The sequence below is a fragment of the Nerophis ophidion genome, linkage group LG07 (genome assembly GCF_033978795.1).
Source record: "Nerophis ophidion isolate RoL-2023_Sa linkage group LG07, RoL_Noph_v1.0, whole genome shotgun sequence".
NCBI classification, from domain to species: Eukaryota; Metazoa; Chordata; class Actinopteri; order Syngnathiformes; family Syngnathidae; genus Nerophis; species Nerophis ophidion.
Genome location: NC_084617.1, coordinates 42,524,847 through 42,538,632, shown reverse-complemented (window position 1 = coordinate 42,538,632; position 13,786 = coordinate 42,524,847). Strand labels below are relative to the sequence as shown.

General features: G+C 43.0%; 1 protein-coding gene across 2 annotated transcripts in view; it reads left to right on the top strand.

Annotated features, from left to right (window-relative positions):
* Window positions 1-13,786, top strand: part of itga2.2 (integrin, alpha 2 (CD49B, alpha 2 subunit of VLA-2 receptor), tandem duplicate 2) — a 133,175-nt gene that overhangs the window by 38,704 nt on the left and 80,685 nt on the right. For both annotated transcript variants that reach the window (XM_061906188.1, XM_061906189.1), the window contains exons 9-10: window positions 11,848-12,013; window positions 13,348-13,424. In XM_061906188.1, the coding sequence (XP_061762172.1) occupies window positions 11,848-12,013; window positions 13,348-13,424 (243 nt within the window). The remainder of the gene's footprint in view (window positions 1-11,847; window positions 12,014-13,347; window positions 13,425-13,786) is intronic.

Below are 13,786 nucleotides of genomic sequence, written 5' to 3'. Positions count from 1 at the left end.
GGGTTTGCAAATCATTGTATTCTGTTTTTTTTAATTACACAACGTGCCAACTTCACTGGTTTTGTGTTTTGTAGAATAAAACAATAAAAGACACAAAGGACCACACGACTCATACCGATTTAAAAGCTAGAGAATAAAAGTGGGTTTTAAGACAACACTTCAAACAGTCTGACATGCGAGGGCAGAACATTCCAAAGTTTAGGGCCAACAACAATGAAGGGCCCTAGTTTTAAGCCTCGTTTTAGGCCCCACATGTTGGAACTGGCCCTTGGTGCTCAACGCGCGAACTACATCATACCCTTGGATGATGTACTTTGGGGCTAATCCATTCAAATATTTAAAAACAAACATTTTCAAATTATTCCTAAAACGAACAGGAAGTCAATGCAGAGAAGCGAGAATCCGGATGATGTGCTCCCTTTTTTTGGTTCCCTTTAAAATTAGTGCCACAGAGTTCTGGACTAACTGAAGCGTGACAGTGCATTTGGACTTATTCCAGTTTCAAGTGCATTACAGTAGTCCAGACCTGATGAGATAAAAGCATGCATGACCTGTTCAAATTGTTTAAAAGATAAAAAATATTTCATTTTTGTTAAAGGCCGAAATTGATAAAAACTTGATTTTACAACAGCGTTGATTTGTCTGGCAAATTTAAAACCATGGTCTATAATGACTCCAAGGCTGGTGACTGTGGGACATACAGAGTTCTTAAGAAAGTCCAAGTCCAGCAGAGGATCACTGTTGCCCAGCAGCACAACTTCACTTTTTTCTGGGCCGACCAGGATTTGACGCTATTTAAGCACTCAAGTAGGGGTGCCAGGGAGTATGATTATTTTTAGAAATTGGCAGATATATTACCCTTTAGTTTGGTTCGCAACGGCCCGTGGATGCCAGGTATTTGACTCAGAAGCGCCTGATTGTGACACATTTGTGTTGCTCATCATTTTAACTCCAACCATTAATATTAAGGGTGCACAAAAAAAATCAACTCACAATCGAGTTGACACAGTCTTATTCATCCCGATTCTAAGTAGATTCATATATTTTTTAAGATGTATAAAAACAATAAATGTAAAACTCCCCCTTTTTTTATTATACATTTTTAAAAATAAATTTGTAGGCCATCTTCATGCACTCACCTTTAACCTTTTTTGAAGGATAATCATTATACTAAATAATACACTGCGAGAATTGGTTTCAACCAAGAATTGTTTAGAATCAAGAATTGATGCGGAACCGAATCGTTACCCCTGACATCGGAATCTGATGGAATCGGTGGGGGCCCCATGATTCACACCCCTAATTAATATGCCCAACAACAAAAAATTACATATTCTAGGACACTTTACAACAGTGCTTCTTAACTAATTTTTGTTACGCACCCCCCGGCCCCACAGGAAGACAAAAACATTTTGCGTCCGCCCCACATCATTTTTCTATAGAATTGTAGTAAGTACACCTCTGCGTAACATTCTATCACCACCATGACAAAAATAAATACAGTAGTGTAGTAGACCTAAGTATTCATTAAGTACCACCATAATGACCAACATTAAATACAGTAGTGTAGTAGACCTAAGTATTCATTAAGTACCACCATAATGACCAACATTAAATACAGTAGTGTAGTAAACCTAAGTATTCATTAAGTACCACCATAATGACCAACATTAAAATACAGTAGTGTAGTAGACCTAAGTATTCATTAAGTACCACCATAATGACCAACATTAAAATACAGTAGTGTAGCAGACCTAAGTATTCATTAAGTACCACCATGATGACAAAATTTTAACCTGTTTTGGAATATTATCATTACACTAAATAATACATTGCGAGAATTGGTTTCAACCAAGAATTGTTTAGAATCGAGAATTGATTCGGAACCAAATCGTCACCCAAGACATCGGAACCCGATCGAATCGGTGGGGGCCCCATGATTCCTACCCCTAATTAATACACCCAACAAGGCATATTTATATATTCTAGTACACTTTAAAACAGTGCTTCTCCAGGGAGACGAAAATATTTCACGTCACCCCACTCTCCTCTGCAACTATAAAAAGCATTATTTGCATACTTGCCAACCCTCCCGAATTCAGCGCCTCTCCCGAAAACCTCCTGGGACAAATTTTCTCCCAAAAATCTCCCGAAATTCAGGCAGAGCTGGAGGCCACGCCCCTTCCAGCTCCATGCAGACCTGACTCAGGAAATGTTGTGACCCTCTTAAACAGGACAATACTGCCATCCACTGTATATAGAATAGAATAGAATGTACTTTATTGATCCCTGGGAAATTGAGCACCACAGTTCGCTCACAATAACCAATGATAATAATAAATAATATTAGTGAACATCAGTGAACGGTGGCACCAGCTGACGACCCTGCAGCTGACCTCGAAGTGCACTGGAGGAGGGGCGACAGGCTTTACTGAACGTGGAGGGAAAAGTATTTTTCTCTGTCCTGGCAAGAAGGATATCCAGCTTCGTCAGCAACAACTGACACATTGATACAAGCTGTCAAAAAGCCGGACTGCCAGGCTTTCCGGGGTGCATAGAGCATGCATCCGTGATCTGGGATCAGATACAGCGTGCCAAAAGAGAAAGGAGTAACCTCCACGTGGTATGGCTCGACCTGGCAAATGCCTATGGCTCGACCTGGCAAATGCCTTTGGCTCAGTACCACACAAGCTGGTTGAGTTTGTTCTGAATTTCTTCCACGTTCCTGTGTGTGTGTCAGTAACATCATAGCCAAGTATTTCAACCTGCACATGTGCTTCTCAGTAGATGACTACATGACAGGATGGCAGCGGTTGGAAGTGGGAATTGCCATGGGCTGCTCCATATCACCAATCCTCTTTGTGGCTGCATTTGAAGTGTTACTCATTGGAGCAAGGCAAATGGCCAGAGGCCTGAAAACACCGTCAGGAGGAAGACTCCCCGCTCTGAGAGGTTTCATGGATGATGTGACAAGCATCCTACAGACTGCCCCATCCACAGCACGACTCCTCAAGCGTTTCGACGAACCGACCATCTGGGCGAGAATGAAGATAAAGCCCTCTGAGTCCAGGAGCCTGTCAATCAGGAAGGGTGTGAGAGATGACAGGACAGTCTTTACAGCAGGAGTTGAGAAGATTCCACTCCTGGCAGAGCAGCCCATCCGAAGCCTCGGGAGGGAGTATACAGCAGAGCTCTCGGACAGGCAGATGGGGAGGGTGGTCCAGAAACAACTAAAAGAGGGGCTTGTAAGGATCGACGGCAGCCAACTTCCTGGGAAGCTGAAGGTTTGGTGTTACCACTTCACACTTTTCCACCGCGTGATGTGGCCGCTGAAAGTAGCCGAAATTCCATCTTCTCAGGCCAGCAAGATGGACAGCACCGCCAACGGTTATATCAGGAAGTGGCTGGGCCTCCCTCGCTGTTTCTCGGACACAGGTCCATCCATCCATCCATCTTCTTCCGCTTATCCGAGGTCGGGTCGCGGGGGCAACAGCCTAAGCAGGGAAACCCAGACTTCCCTTTCCCCAGCCACTTCGTCTAGCTCTTCCCGGGGGATCCCGAGGCGTTCCCAGGCCAGCCGGGAGACAGTCTTCCCAACGTGTCCTGGGTCTTCCCCGTGGCCTTCTACCGGTTGGACGTGCCCTAAACACCTCCCTAGGGAGGCGTTCGGGTGGCATCCTGACCAGATGCCTGAACCACCTCATCTGGCTCCTCTCGATGTGGAGGAGCAGCGGCTTTACTTTGAGTTCCTCCCGGATGACAGAGCTTCTCACCCTATCACGGCGGAGGAAACTCATTTCGGCCGCTTGTACCCGTGATCTTATCCTTTCGGTCATGACCCAAAGCTCATGACCATAGGTGAGGATGGGAACGTAGATCGACCGGTAAATTGAGAGCTTTGCCTTCCGGCTCAGCTCCTTCTTCACCACAACGGATCTTTTCGGCAAAAACATTCTGCAACTTCCTCTAAAGTCCATCAATCTGGGTTACAGGCAGGAGAAGACTCGCCTTGTACTGGAGATGAGGGAATCAAGAGACGAAGCTGTGAAGAGTGCAGCGGTGATTGTCCGCACTGGACGAAAGTGGAGGGCCCAGGTGGAGATGGATCAAGCTGTCTCGAGGCTGAAATACAAGGAGATCCTGGGAAGAGTCCAAGACAGCCGGGCAGGACTGGGATGGGGGAAACCAGTCCAATTCTGGTCCAAAGCCACGAGACAGCAGAGGAAGGCCATGGTGGTGGAAGAGGTCACACAAGTAGCACAAGACCAGTATCAGATCAAGGCCGTATCCCAGGGAAAACAGGGGGCATGGACTCGCTGGGAGGATACCATCCAAAGAGTCATAACCTGGGCCGACATCTGGCGAACTCCTCAATCTCGGCTAAGCTTCCTCGTGAGGGCAGCGTATGACACCCTGCCATGCCCTCGAAACCTCGCCCAGTGGTTTGGAAGCGATAGCAAGTGCTATCTGTGCAGCAAAGGCAATGCAGGACTCAAGCACATCCTTTTGGGTTGCGCTGACGCAGGGGCGATTCCGGTGGCGACACAATCAGGTGCTGAGGAAGCTGGCAGAGAGCTGTTAGAGAGATGCAGAGTCGGGGCAAACAACGCTAAAGATCCCCATCGGTCAAACATCAAGTTTATCAAACCAGGTGAGGTAGGACAGAAGACAGAGAAGGAAAGATCATCACTTCTGCTTACCCCTGGTAAGGGCTGGGAGATGCGTGTTGACCTGGACAAGCAGCTAGTCTTCCCAAATGAGGTAATACAGACAACGCTAAGACCAGACGTTGTGATGTGGTCCTCAACTGCTAAGAAAGTCCTCATCATTGAGCTAACCGTGCCATGGGAGGAGGGAATACCAGTAGCACATGAGTTCAAAAGGTACAGCGACCTAGCAGAGGACTGCAAGGGGGTAGGCTGGTCTGCGTCCATTCACCCCGTGGAGATCGGATGCAGGGGCTTCGTAGGAGGTTCTGCAACACGGCTCCTGCGTGCGGCGGGGATGACCGGTTCCAGCCTGAGGAGGGCCATCAAGGAGTTGGCAGAGGAGGCAGAGAAGGCAAGTTTCTGGATGTGGCTAAGAAGGAGGGACAACACTTGGGGCTCAACACCCCAGTGAGGTCAGTTGCAGGGAGTGGCGCGGGGAGACGTCCCCGCGTAGCCACTGCCCCCCCCCACCGCGAGGTGTCCTGGCTTGGGGATATACTCAGTCATGAACGGTCAGCGAAGCACAAAACGTCTGCAATGCACCATCATTCACAACCCAGTATTATGGGCCACCTCGCAAAATGGAGACCCAATGGTGTAACTTATGCTGAGACAAAGATGGCTATACTGATAGCTGTAAGTAACATCCCGTTCTCATTTGCGGATGTCTACAACACATCCGTGAAGGATATGTTCCCGGATTCGGAGATAGCTCTCCAATACGCAAATGGCAGAACAAAGGTTACTCAAATAGTGAAACCTAAGTGTTGTTTTTAGTAACCAGCAAGCACAGTACAGTTAGTAGAACAACTGTGTTTTTATTACTGTGTATTTGATATATTTATATATATAATAAAATAAATATATAGCTAAAATTCACTGAAAGTCGAGTATTTCATACGTTTACAGTATATATATATATATTGATATATATATATATAATATATATGAAATACTCGAGTTGGTGAATTATACTCCTCCCCTCTTAACCACGCCCCCCACCCCAACCAATCCCCCAACCACGCCTCCGCCCCACCCCCAGCCCCCACCTCCCGAAATTGGAGGTCTCAAGGTTGGCAAGTATGATTATTTGTCTATAGAATTGTAGTAAGCACACCTCTGCATAACATTGTATCAATCAATCAATCGATGTTTACTTATATAGCCCTAAATCACTAGTGTTTCAAAGGGCTGCACAAACCACTGCGACATCCTCGGTAGGCCCACATAAGGGCAAGGAAAACTCACACCCAGTGGGACGTCGGTGACAATGATGACTATGAGAACCTTGGAGAGGAGGAAAGCAATGGATGTCGAGCGGGTCTAACATGATACTGTGAAAGTTCAATCCATAATGGATCCAACACAGTCGCAAGAGTCCAGTCCAAAGCGGATCCAACACAGCAGCGAGAGTCCCGTTCACAGCGGAGCCAGCAGGAAAACATCCCAAGCGGAGGCGGATCAGCAGCGCAGAGATGTCCCCAGGCGATACACAGGCGAGCAGTACATGGCCACTGGATTGGACCGGACCCCCTCCACAAAGGAGAGTGGGACATAGGAGAAAAAGAAAAGAAACGGCAGATCAACTGGTCTAAAAAGGGAGTCTATTTAAAGGCTAGAGTATACAAATGAGTTTTAAGGTGAGATTTAAATGCTTCCACTGAGGTGGCATCTCAAACTTTTACCGGGAGGACATTCCAGAGTACTGGAGCCCGAAATGAAAACGCTCTATAGCCCACAGACTTTTTTTGGGCTTTGGGAATCACTAATAAGCCGGAGTCCTTTGAACGCAGATTTCTTGCTGGGACATATGGTACAATACAATCGGCAAGATAGGATGGAGCTAGGCCGTATAGTATTTTATACGTAAGTAGTAAAACCTTAAAGTCACATCTTAAGTGCACAGGAAGCCAGTGCAGGTGAGCCAGTAGAGGCGTAATATGATCAAACTTTATTGTTCTTGTCAAAAGTCTAGCAGCCGCATTTTGTACCAACTGTAATCTTTTAATGCGAGACATGGGGAGACCCGAAAATAGTACGTTACAGTAATCGAGACGAGACGTAACAAACGCATGGATAATGATCTCAGCGTCTTTAGTGGACAGAATGGAGCGAATTTTAGCGATATTACGGAGATGAAAGAAGGCCGTTTTAGTAACGCTTTTAATGTGTGACTCAAAGGAGAGAGTTGGGTCGAAGATAACACCCAGATTCTTTACCGTGTCGCCTTGTTTAATTGTTTGGTTGTCAAATGTTAGAGTTGTATCATTAAATAGAGGTCGGTGTCTAGCAGGACCGATAATCAGCATTTCCGTTTTTTTGGCATTGAGTTGCAAAAAGTTAGCGGACATCCATTGTTTAATTTAATTAAGACACGCCTCCAGCTGACTACAATCCGGCGTGTTGGTCAGCTTTAGGGGCATGTAGAGTTGGGTGTCATCAGCATAACAGTGAAAGCTAATACCGTATTTGCGTATGATGTCACCTAGCGGCAGCATGTAGATGCTGAAGAGTGCAGGGCCAAGGACCGAACCCTGGGGAACTCCACACGTTACCTTAACGTAGTCCGAGGTCACATTGTTATGGGAGACGCACTGCATCCTATCAGTAAGATAAGAGTTAAACCAAGACAGGGCTAAGTCTGACATACCAATTCGTGTTTTGATACGTTCTAATAAAATATTATGATCGACGGTATTGAAAGCAGCGCTAAGATCGAGGAGCAGCAACATAGATGAAGAATCAGAATCCATCGTTAGCAATAGATCATTAGTCATTTTTGCGAGGGCTGTCTCCGTGGAGTGATTTCCCCTGAAACCGGATTGAAAGGTTTCACATAGATTGTTAGACGCTAAGTGTTCATTTAACTGCTCCGCAACAATTTTTTCGAGGATTTTTGAAATAAAGGGAAGGTGAGACACCGGTCGGTAGTTTACCATGAGGTCAGGATCGAGGTTAGGTCTTTTAAGCAGAGGATGAATAACCGCTTTTTTGAATGCTAGGGGAACACTGCCCGAGGAAAGTGATAAGTTTATAATATTTAGCACTGATGGACCTAATAATACAAAGAGCTCCTTGATCAGTTTCCCAGGAAGTGGGTCAAGTAAACATGTTGTTTGTTTTATTCCATTTACACGTTGTAACAATTCCTCTAATGTTATTTCCTCAAAACAAGAGAAACTATTTTGGAGTGCAGTATCCGCCGTATATACAATCGTGTCAGTGTTAATAGAACCCAGTTGTAGCTGGGACGCATTATCTTTAATCTCCTTTCTAATGACTTCAATTTTTTTACTAAAGAATTGCATAAAGTCATCAGCTGAGTGGGTGGAGCTACTGGAAGGAGTCCCTTGTTGGGTTAGCAATGCTACCGTACTAAACAAAAATTTAGGATCGTTTTTATTACGGTGGATGAGATTTGAGTAATGTTTAACTTTAGCTAAGGTAAGCATGTGTTTATAAGTTATTAAACCATCACTCCATGCTTGATGGTGCACCTCAAGTTTAGTCGTGCGCCATTTGCGATCCAGGTTTCTACATAATAATTTCTGAGCTCTAGTTTCTTCTGTAAACCACGGGGTACGCTTTTTTGGAGCCTTTTTTAACTTTAGCGGTGCTATGTTATCAATCGTTTCGCGCAGGGCGTGGTTAAAGTTGTTAGTGAGGTTATCAATAGAGCCCACATACTTTGGGAATGGTGCCTTTACCGAGGGCAGTAGGTCAGCAAGAGTTGTCGTTGTGGCCGTATTAATGTTGCGGCTGCTATAGCAGTTATTATTATTATTAGTTTGCCGAACATGCGTCTGAACCTCGAATTTTATAAGGTAATGATCGGACAATACTTTAGTATACGGGAGTATCGTAACTTTGGAAACAGTGATACCCCTGACAAGCACTAGGTCTATCGTATTACCGTTGCGATGCGTGGGTTCATTTATTATTTGTGTGAGACCACAGCTATCAATTATAGTCTGGAGCGCTACGCACGGTGGGTCCGATGGGGTATTCATATGGATATTAAAGTCCCCCATTATGATTATATTATCGGCGTGTGTCACTAGATCAGCAACGAACTCTGCGAATTCATTGATAAAGTCCGAATAGGGCCCTGGGGGGCGGTAGATAACAGCCAGGTGTAGAGGGAGCGGTGTGACAGACCTCATAGTAAGCACCACAAACGATTTATATTTATTATTTATGTTAGGACTAAGGTTAAAGTTTTCGTTGTATATTAGTGCGACCCCCCCACCCCTTTTCAGAGGACGGGCAATATGCGCATGTGTAAAGTTAGGAGGACATGCCTCGTTTAGCGCAAAAAAGTCGTTTGGTTTAAGCCAGGTTTCGCTGAGACCGATGACGTTAAGATTGTTGTCTCTGATGATATCATTAACTAACAACGTTTTGGGAGACAATGATCTTATGTATAAAAAACCTATATTATAGGTAGTGGGCTGTTTTAGGGAATTTTTGATCAAATTATCCGTAGTAGCAATATTAATAATGTTGTGTTTATTATGCCCAGTGCATTTAGTATAATTACGACCATATCTAGGAATTGATACGACGGGAATTTTCCGATTGTTTGTTTGTTGCTTTGATAAACGGCACACATCATAGTTAGCCACCTCAGTAAAACACATGTCCAACTCTGAAACACTCAAAGCAGAAAAAACTTGTTCTAATTTAACTGATTCCTTACCCAGACCAGTAGTCCCGCATCTTCCATTTAAATCCGACTTCAGGATGGAGGGAAGTGGTGTTCTGTGGGGATTAGCCTTCTGCTTTGTTTTTAGCCCCGCTCGGCATCCGCGTTTGCGATCACACCGCTGGTATCATTATTAACATTAAAAAAGGAAATAAATACAGATCAACTTACAGCAAAGAATAACTTTTAAGTGCATCAATATGCCTGAAATAAATAATGCAATACCTATTTATTTTTTATTTTTATCTATATTTCTTTTTTTTCTTTAACCTACAGTATACGCATTTGACACAAAAAAAATTAAATTCCACAAACTCAATAAATAATAATAAATTATTTTTTGGGGCAATGTATAAAACACTTTGACCTATAAAATGAATGAAACAAGTTGATACTTTTTTCTTTTTTTAATCAGAATGAGGAAATCGGGTTTTATGAGTACATTTTGTAGTGCACAGCTTTTCAAAGTGGGGTTTGAAGCATGATACTGATAAAGCATGTTCCCAGGGAGGCCCCCGCCCCATTATTTAAAAGAACTGCTTTTCACATAGATGCATTTTTATATCGTAACAAATAGTGCTGGTAATAATGACTTTATTGATACTGAATCAGCAATCAAAGGCTTGTAAAGGAAAACTGAACTTTTCGGGGGAGTTTTTGCCCAGCAATCCCAATCCCTCTGTGAGACAAGAAAACACAAGTCTTTCCCTTTTCTGTGCATACTGGATAGTAAAAAACTGCTACAACAAGGTAATGAGGATTTACCTATTTTGCCTATAAAGCTCTCTGAAAAACGTCAACGTTTGAAATCTGTAAATCATTTGTTCATTTTTCAATATAAAACCCATACTAAAAAAGTAAATATGTTTTTTTTTTATATTTGTTTCCAGAGCCAAAACTAAAAGACGGATTAAAAAAATATTTCCAATTTTGTGTACAATTGGAAAGTCAACAAAATGGGCAAAATTGAAAAAGTACATTTTTTGCCATCTAAAAGGGGAACTGCACTTTTTTTTGTAATTTTGCTCATCATCCACATTCCTGATGTGAGACAAAAACAAACGTGTCCCTTTTATGAGCATTTTTAGATGGTAAAAAACTGCTAGTACAAGGCGGCTAACAATACAGGTAATGAGTATTCACCTACTCCGCCTATAAAGTCCTCTAAAAAAAACTCCAAAAACCTCCAACAATACTTCATTTACATGCCTGGACAAAGTGTTAGCGATCTTGAGGAACTACTTTTCTGGTGTAGTGGTCTCACAGTTCAGGATTATTCCGAATCTAGCAGCTCAGAGAGAGCACAAGTGCTAAAAGATACAAACATCACAGTAAGTGCGGACATTGTAAGTCAATGTTTTATGTTCTTATTTTTAGAACGTTTAGCAATTGTGCGACAAAGCTCTCACAGACTCTGCTCAGAAAGTGCTCTCTATGTTGTTGTTGACAGAAGTAGCATTTGTTGCTATGCGATCTCTGAAATCAATGCGCCCAGAAAAGAATAATGCTTACAATAACCAAACTACTGTAAATAGTACAAGTTATAATGAATGTGCCTATTACTATGTTACATAGTGTATATACCTTATTTTCTAGTCTATAGAGCGCACCGGACTATAAACCGCAGATATACACTTTATGAAATTAATTATTTACACAAAAAGATTCTATAAATGTTAATTTACATACATTAATTGTTTCCAAATGGTGCCTGTAACAGACTCAATAAACTGAAACAATACAAAAAGTAAGTTAAGTAAGTTGTAAAGTTGTAAACACTCATAAACTTTGTTAGCTAATGCTAACGACGCTGGCTCGATTACATTACAGAAGCACGTGCACATATGCATGAAAACACTCCTACAGACATTACACATTCACTGTAAAACTTACAAACATTGCTCGGAGTGATAAATGAAGAATCCATACGAGTAGAAATGCTATGGAAGGCTAAGAGACAGAACGTCACCTTCTTACTCCTTTCTTTGAAAGCACTAAATGGAAGCTGTGAGCAAACTTTTTCAAAAGATGGCGCAATAGCACAAACAATCTAACAACTTCTAAGTGTTTTTGCTTGTTTTTTTTTTAAGGATTGTAACTATGGCTGTTAGCGAAGGAAAATCCATAAATGAGCCGCACCGTCTTATACTCGCAGGGCTTAAAGTGTAGGAAAAAAGTAGCGGCTTATAATTTGGAATTTACGGTAGTTACAGCATGTATAAAACAACTTGTTGAAGGTTGTTAGAGGACTTTCTAGACGGAGAAGAGCGTATGCCCGTTTGCTGCCTCTTACTAGCAGTTTTTCACCTTTTACAACGCACAGAAAAGGGAAATGTTGTGTCGCTCAAGGACCGTGGAAGATGGGCAAAAAAAAAAGTGCAGCTTTCCTTTTGTGATGGAGATCTTCCTGCAGTTGACTTTCTTTCCTGCCAGGTCCTGGGTTACTACACCAGAAACAACATTGACACGGAAAACCTTATCAAAGAAATCAAATCCATCGCCAGCCTGCCCACGGAAAATTACTTCTTCAACGTGTCCGAAGAAGCGGCGCTTTCAACCATCGCTGGAACGCTGGGCAACCGCATCTTCAACATAGAAGGTGCACACGCTGTGTGTTGTTGTGTCATTAACACACACACACACACACACACACACACACACACACACACACACACACACACACACACACACACACACACACACACACACACACACACACACACACACACACACAGTCTTGTAGTTGGTACCTTCTTGAGACCTTTGAAAAATGTCTACCTTGTGAGGACCACCCTTTCTAGATATATAAAGATTTGTATTTACAACATTAATAATATTTTCATACTATGTAAATATAAAAAAAGTAAGATTTTAGTATTTTTTCTTTTAGTTTTTTGTTTGTAATTGGTTTTTAATATTCATTATTTACTTAAAGTTTTTACAGTATATCTCTATATACATATTTATAAAAACATTTTTAATGAATTTTGGTCAAAGGGGGTGCATTTCAATATCTTACACACACTTGTTGTTTCATATGTTGGCCAGGGGGGGAGCACTTAAATTTTTTACACACACATGTCATTTCATATGTTGACCAGAGGGAGAGCACTTTCAAAACCAACAAACGGTCAATTTTTGAGCTAAACCAGTAGGCAAAGCTTTCGGTCTACCGAGCTATCTACATTCCTACTCCCACCGATGGTCATGAAGTGTGGGTCATGACCGAAAGAATAAGATCGCTGTTTCAAGCGGCCAAAATAAGTTTCCTCAGAAGGGTGGCTGGATAGGGATAGGGTGAGAAGTTCAGTCACCTGAGAGAGACTTGGAGTAGAGCTTCTGCTCCTTTGCTTGGAAAGGAGCCAGCTTAGGTGGTTAGGGCATCTCGTGCGGATGCCTCACGAGCGTCTCCCTAGGGAGGTCCTCGTTGCACATCTCACTGGGAGGAGACCCCGGGACAGTCCAAGGACCAGATGGGAGGATTACATCTCCTCTCTAGCCTGGGAACGCTTTGGGTTTCCCCAGAAGGAAGTTGCTAATGTTGCTCTGGAGAAGGAAGTCTGGGGGTCTCTGGTGGAGCTGTTGTCCCCGCGACCCGATTCCGGATAAGCGGTTGAAGATGATGGATGGATGACACAGTCAATTTGAAAAATCCCTCCTTTTTGGGACCATCCTAATTTTGATAGATTTCACCACCAGGGGTGCAAATGAGACATTCTCTGTTAGATGCAATGATTTTTCGTATTTGGACCATGATTTATGTCCTAACTTGTTCACCGGTCCTCATATGCAAGGTACTTTTCCTTGTTGATGTCTCAAGAAGAGTAGAAATACAAGAACACACACATACGCACGCACGCACACACGCACACACACACACACACACTATCAGGTCTCGCTTCATTCTGACCCGTTTTCTATGACCTTCAACAGGCACTGGGAAAGGGGGCAACAACTTCCAGATGGAGATGTCCCAGGTGGGCTTTAGCGCTCACTACTCTGGCAAAAAGGTAAATATGGCATCTCCATGGCTGGAAGTCCATAATAAGTTATCTTATTGTGAAGATTTGTTGGCAAAGCATGCGTTAAAATATCGACACTCCAACATTAGCGATGTATCAAGTGTCCCTGTTTCAGTACCATCACGTCTTAAACCCATTTCAAGCTTTCACATGCTTTCATATTCAATACAGAGCAACAATTCCGTGTATTAACAAAAGTGAGTTTTTGTCAGTCAACAACTTCTGGAATATAAGCCTTTTCAATTGGTGTGTGGGGCAGTTCTAATTGAGCCCTACGAACTCTGCCTAGTGACAAGTGGCCCAGCATTTGTGTGATAGAACAAGGAGACAGACAATCCAAACTCTAGTAT